Below are 6,115 nucleotides of genomic sequence, written 5' to 3' on the forward strand. Positions count from 1 at the left end.
AGAGCCCTTACACAAAATTAAAAACTAAAATGCCCATACAATATGAGATAATAAACAATGTCTAAATTGCTTTTTTTTTTGCTTTTAGTTCAATAAAAGTATTATGAGCTAAATACAAATGATGAGTATCAGATAATAGACCAATAATTGGTAGTTTAAAGGCTGAAATAGCCTTTGGTACAAGATCAACTTTGAGAGTTAAATGCTTCACGACAACGGCACCATTAGAGTTTGTTCACGACACGCATAAAAACACGCGTGTGCGCAACATTAAAACTCTACTTTCTCTCCATTTATGTAATTAATAATTTTCATTTTTAAATAACTTCTACTGAGACATTAATAGGATATAATGCAAAGTTTTAATTTTAAAAAATAAAATTCCAAAAAGGCACACAAACACGCTCGCATTTAGTCCGCTCTTTTCCATGCCGTCTCCACCCTCCAAAATGTCTCTATAAATACTTATCGCATGGCCACGGCCACCGCATGACCACCAGCGCCACCCGTTTTTTAAGAGCCCCACCCTGTTTCTTTTACTTTTAACTGTCAAAAAGTTAAAAGCATCAGTACCAAACAGAACATCCCTCCTGATTCCCAACCTCTTCCTCTCTCTCTATCTAAAATCTTTCTCATGAAAGTAGACCGCAAAACCACCGCCAACTCTGAAGATGAGACAGAGATGTGCAAGACCATCGAAGTGGCCCTAGTTGACCACCGCGATCTCTCGCCACCGTCTTCAGCTTTCTTATCTTCTCCGGTCGTCGGAGATGACCTTTCCTTTATTCCTCCGTTAAACTTCGCCATGGTTGATAATGGCATCTTCAGGTCCGGCTTTCCCGACTCTGCTAACTTCTCCTTCCTCCAGACGCTTGGACTTCGCTCCATCATGTAAGCCATTTTTTTTTATACTATTTTTTTTTCTTTTTTACTTCACCTTTACTTCATGCATCTCTGTAAAGTTATGCATATGTAGGTGTTAGTGTGGATTATGTAGATTGGTGAATTTAGGGTTTTTGGTTACCGTTGTGTAGATGTATGTGCCCTGAGCCGTATCCGGAGCAAAACGCTGATTTTCTTAAGGCCAATGGGATTAGGCTTTTCCAGTTCGGGATCGAAGGTTATAAGGTGAGCTAGCTAGTCTCTCTTCTTGCTAAATTGTCGTTTTGAGTTAGTTCGTCGTTTGAATTATCGGTTTGAATCTGAAAGAAGCGGTGGCTTTTGAGTTCTCGTAATGAGCTCATTTCAATTTTTTATTATTAAAATATCAAAAGGAAAATTGATTGTGGAATTTTAGCTCTGGTGAGGGGAGCTGTTAGGAGCTAAGAGCTAAAAATTAATTTATTTTTGTCTCTGGATGTTCAAGTTTTTATGATGCCCAAGAATGCCTATATGATTTGTTGCGGGGCGGGGGCCATAGAATTTGTTAAACAAATGTTTTGAGGATATCATGAGCATTATTATCATTTTGAAATCTTCCAAGTTAAAAGATTCCGGTAATTGTCATAAGTGAATGCTAGTGACTTTAGTGGATTTCATTCTTCAATAGTCATCAATGCTCTTCGTTGAAGACTTAAAGATTTTGTTATCTTGTGATTTAGCATTTTACTGCTAATACTTGCTTCTTTTTTGCACCTCAGTTTGTCATATGATTGTTTTCATTTGTTACTTATACCGTAATCTTTGTCTTTATACACTTTTTCCATCCCTTTTTTTTAGTCATCTTTCTTTATATATAAATCTCAGAAAGAACGACAACAGGAAAAAGAAAAAAAAAATAATCGCAGACAGAATCCTTTTGGGTTGGCGGACATGTGGAATTTTTTTATGTTTCTCTATGATGATTCTCAGCTGAAGTTCTTCATTTTTGTTTTTAAGGGCTGAATTGTCTAATTTAACAACATGCAATAGAATTGTCCAACTGCGGTGGATACCCATTGATAAATAAATTGTTTAGCGGCCTTTCTTGTTTTCTTTTGTAAAATATGCTTGTACCTTTTTGTTCCTTCTAGCACTTTTTGTTATTCATTTTTCTTCTTGTTTGAAATTTAAACTTTGAAAAACCTCAGGTATTCTTTTTCACCTCTTTTTTGACACTAGTTTAGTTGTCAATCAAATTGCTAAAATATTTTTTCCCCTTTTTGTTTCAGACGCTGTTTCACCTGTCAACACACTTGCAAATATTTTGAAACATTCCACTAACTCATTTAGGCAATTGCTTTTGACTTCTTGCAATTCAATTGTTCTACCAGTAGTTTATTTCTTTTTCTTTATTTTTTTTCTTTTTTCGGAAATTTTGGGAAATGAAAAATTATTATTAGTGAGATACTTCTAGAAAAGTTTAATTTTTTCACTAGGCCAAGGCATAAGTAAGTCTCCTGACAATATAGGTATTTAAGGTTGAGATAAATGAAAAAGAGGAAGCACTGACTTTTAGGATCAGGAAGTGCACATTTTGTCCTGATGCAGAAAATAAAACCATGAAAATTGTCATGGAACATATTTGAATCAGTTAAAACAAAACCATTTGCAAAAATTGTATCTAGATCTTGGTTTATGTTATGATGTTTTTGCTCATATCTCTGACTCTGGGTAAATGTACAAAGTACTATCAATCAACTGTTGGTCTTATTTAACTCTTGACTAGATCTGTAAATGTGTTTGCTATAGATTATAGTTTGTGTTCTGCCTGAATTAGACATTAGGAAATAATCATCTATATGTAATGTGTTTTTATTTGGTGTCTGGTAAAGAGAATGACAATTTCCATTGGTTAATAGGAAATTATGTCATCTGACTTCTATCTCCTATCATGTTATATGCTTCCTGAGTAAGTTCATCTTGCATTCAGATTTGAAAATTAAATGCATGATCAGATTTTTTTTTTTTTCTAAACTAAATGGGTGCTTGGATTAATATCTCTAGTTGAATAGCTAGATGTATTGAATTGAGTTCATGGTTTTGTCTATGACACTAGCCTAACCAAATCATGTCAACATAACTGTATATTTCAGTAGTTGATTTCTGATGGAATTATGCAGTTCCACTGTTTGACAGGAGCTGAACTAATGAACCTCCAAATAGATTAGTGTGGATTGATCATGACTTATGTGGCAATTTAACAAAAAAAATAATAATAATAATTATGTTTAGTTGTGAAGTTTGTGAGGTTGGAAACAGGAAATAAATGATTAACACTTGTACTCATTTGCTAAACATGCGGGATCTTCCATGTCTAAAAGGAATGTGTTTATGAAATTAAAAGTTGTAATTTTGTTCTGCATTTTTTAATGCACTACTATTGTATGCAATAAGAAGCTTAAATCTTAAATTAGGAAGAACAATGTGGTTATCAGCAAGCACTATAAAGCACATTCTTCATTCTGAATCAGAATTGTCTTCGTACAATTTAGTTTGGTTGCCTTACTTCAAGTTCTGTTTATATGCCTTTCATTCCATTTGCTATTTAAGTTGTCATCTACTATATTTGTAGCTTATGTGGTTATTAATGAAATTTGACTGCTCACTGCAATTTTATCATCTGTTTTGTCTTCGACCCTTATAGTGGCCCCTTTTTTCTTTTTCATCACGCTTCCATTGAGTTCCTGTCACAGTTAAATAACTTAGCATCCTTTATTATCTCTTCTTTCTCTCTTTTATTAAGTTTAGCTTTAGACTTGTCATGTCATGCTTAGGTGGAAATTAGTGCAAACATGAATTTTGCTAATTTTCATAATTATCTAAGTTAAAATTATCAAAATTCATGTTAGCACTAACAAGCAGTCACAGTTAAAACTCTTTTTTCCATTATTCCCTCTCCTTTAGAATGATCTAGATTGCATGAATTTTTTAATTTTCTCCTTCCTTGGTTGGTATTACTCAATCACAAAGAATAGTTCAACTCTAGAGAGATTTTCACTAGTCAGTGACTGCTTTTTGGTCCTCAAAGTCCACCAGTAAAATTCTCAGCAATTATCAGACACTTGGTCATTATCTAACAAAAATGTAAAGAGAAAATGTGAATCACTTTGCACCCTTGCTTTCCATGATGGCAATGATTGCTATTTACTATTCACTAATTGTATAGTTGCAGGATATCAGGAAGAGTGTCCACTCCAGTAGTTATGAATAGTAATTTATGACCCAGTGGGCAAACAAGTTAATGTTATTTAAGATCTGCTATTGCTCGAGGCAACTTTCAACTTTGTAAGACAGCATAATTTGGACTAAATTGTTGACACAATTGTGCCAGTAGATGTCTATGAGAGAGAGAGAGAGAGAGAGAGAGAGAGAGAGAGAGAGAGAGTATTAATGAAACAGCTGGAGATGTTGTCGTAGGCATAAGATTCGACTTAGCTATGAATTATTATAGCAACATGATTATGCTACTGTATATATGAAGGAGACGGTTGTAGATGGAGTAAGCATAAGGGTATGCAAAGCTGAGATTTATTAGCACCTGCATACACATGCTATTGAGCTGGCCAATATGGGACAAAAAAAATGATAAGTTTTGTTGATTGTACATTAGGCTGAATAATGTTAGACAATAATTAGAGGGCATACGTTTTTATGAGATGACTTTGCATCATCTGCATGTTCATTTTAAATATGTAATTCTGGAAGATATTTTTTGATAGTTAAGATTTTTATTTCTTAATCATATTGAGAATATAATATTAATAGTGGAAAGTCTTGATTGATAACATTTTAATTTTAATGATCTTTGGAAAATTTTTCCGTTGTGGCTCACTAATATTTTAATTGCATATATCCAGGAGCCTTTTGTAAACATTCCAGAGGATACAATTCGTGAAGCACTAAAAGTTGTCCTTGGTAATATGAGCACATCAGATTGTGTTGCTCAATTCTAGCTAGTTGAAGTTGTTCTTTTGAGAGAGAATTACATGAACTCATTCTTAATTATTTTAATGTAGATGTGAGGAATCACCCAGTTTTGATACATTGTAAACGAGGGAAGGTAAGTACATTATTGGTTTCTAAGAGTTCAACACCTGATTGGCTGATTCTAAATTCAACGCCTCTAAGTTATACATTGGTGCTTTCTTTTGTTTTCTCCAGCATCGAACTGGTTGTGTTGTGGGTTGCTTGAGAAAATTGCAAAGATGGTGCCTATCATCCATTTTCGATGAGTACCAGAGGTTCGCAGCTGCCAAGGCGAGGGTTTCAGATCAAAGGTTCATGGAGTTGTTTGACGTTTCTACCTTAAAGCATATCCCAATGCCATTTTCATGCTTGAAGAGATAAACGTGGACTAAAATGGCTCTTGGCTTTTCTTTGTTAACTGAAGGGTATCCCAAGGTCCTGCTTTGAAATAAATAGGAAAAGGTTATGAGTTCCTGGATGCATTACTGTGGCAAAAGGAATAATTCTTTTTTTTTTTTTTTGCCTTCTTGGGGGTAAATAAGGAGCCATAGAAATTGGTATGTCCTACACATGCAATGATAATAACTAGTCCTTTAGATGAGTCCTGATTTCTTCTTGAAATTTACAGGTAGTTTGTTTCTTGCATACACAGGAATCAAGATTGCTTCTCTTTTATTTTGTAGCTGCTTTTGCCAGTGGTTATAGGTTTTGGCGTAGCAGTTACATAGGCTTAGGGGTTCTCATCTGAATCATATATAGGGGAAAAAGACTTGGCCTGTATTATGTACTTTTATAAATAAAAGAAATCTTCAAGCAATTGGTAGGTTGCATAAACGAATAAATGCAAGGCAGGCATTGTATTTGAGTAGAGATGATAATAGGTAGAGTATTTGTGAAAATTATTTTATTTAAATTTAAATTTAATTAATATTTTTAAAATTTAAATTCGTTTCAAATTTAATTAAAATTTATTTTTAAGTGTATGAATTTTTTTTTAAAATTGATTATTATTATCGGATTAATATTTAATTTTGTTTAATTTTTTATATTTTAAGTAATAGTGCATATAAAAAATAATTTTTGTTACGAATTTATATTTTAAAAATTTAATAATTTTATAAAATATTTTAATTTTATTTCATATAAAATAAATTATATAAAATTTATAAATATTATTATAAAAAATATATATTTTATATTTAATTAAATATTTATATAAATAGATTTG

The 6,115-nt window shown here is 32.8% G+C and overlaps 1 protein-coding gene across 1 annotated transcript; it reads left to right on the forward strand.

The window, feature by feature from the left end:
- The first annotated feature begins 401 nt into the window (after positions 1–401).
- On the forward strand, positions 402–5,704 carry LOC110642548 (tyrosine-protein phosphatase DSP1). The gene is made up of 5 exons (XM_021794639.2): positions 402–891; positions 1,035–1,128; positions 4,779–4,836; positions 4,938–4,981; positions 5,083–5,704. The coding sequence occupies exons 1-5, from the start codon at positions 635–637 to the stop codon at positions 5,266–5,268; spliced, it is 639 nt and encodes a 212-aa protein (XP_021650331.2). The 5' UTR covers positions 402–634; the 3' UTR covers positions 5,269–5,704.
- The last annotated feature ends 411 nt before the right edge of the window (positions 5,705–6,115 follow it).

The sequence above is a fragment of the Hevea brasiliensis genome, chromosome 7 (assembly GCF_030052815.1).
Source record: "Hevea brasiliensis isolate MT/VB/25A 57/8 chromosome 7, ASM3005281v1, whole genome shotgun sequence".
Classification (NCBI taxonomy): domain Eukaryota; kingdom Viridiplantae; phylum Streptophyta; class Magnoliopsida; order Malpighiales; family Euphorbiaceae; genus Hevea; species Hevea brasiliensis.

What these genes read in the sequence shown, in the direction of transcription:
- LOC110642548 (XM_021794639.2), top strand. Translation starts at nt 635, where the DNA reads ATGAAAGTAGACCGCAAAACCACCGCCAACTCTGAAGATGAGACAGAG. An exon ending in TCGGGATCGAAGGTTATAAG is followed by an intron (nt 1,129 to 4,778) that starts GTGAGCTAGCTA and finishes GCATATATCCAG; the next exon opens with GAGCCTTTTGTAAACATTCC. An exon ending in TACATTGTAAACGAGGGAAG is followed by an intron (nt 4,982 to 5,082) that starts GTAAGTACATTA and finishes TGTTTTCTCCAG; the next exon opens with CATCGAACTGGTTGTGTTGT.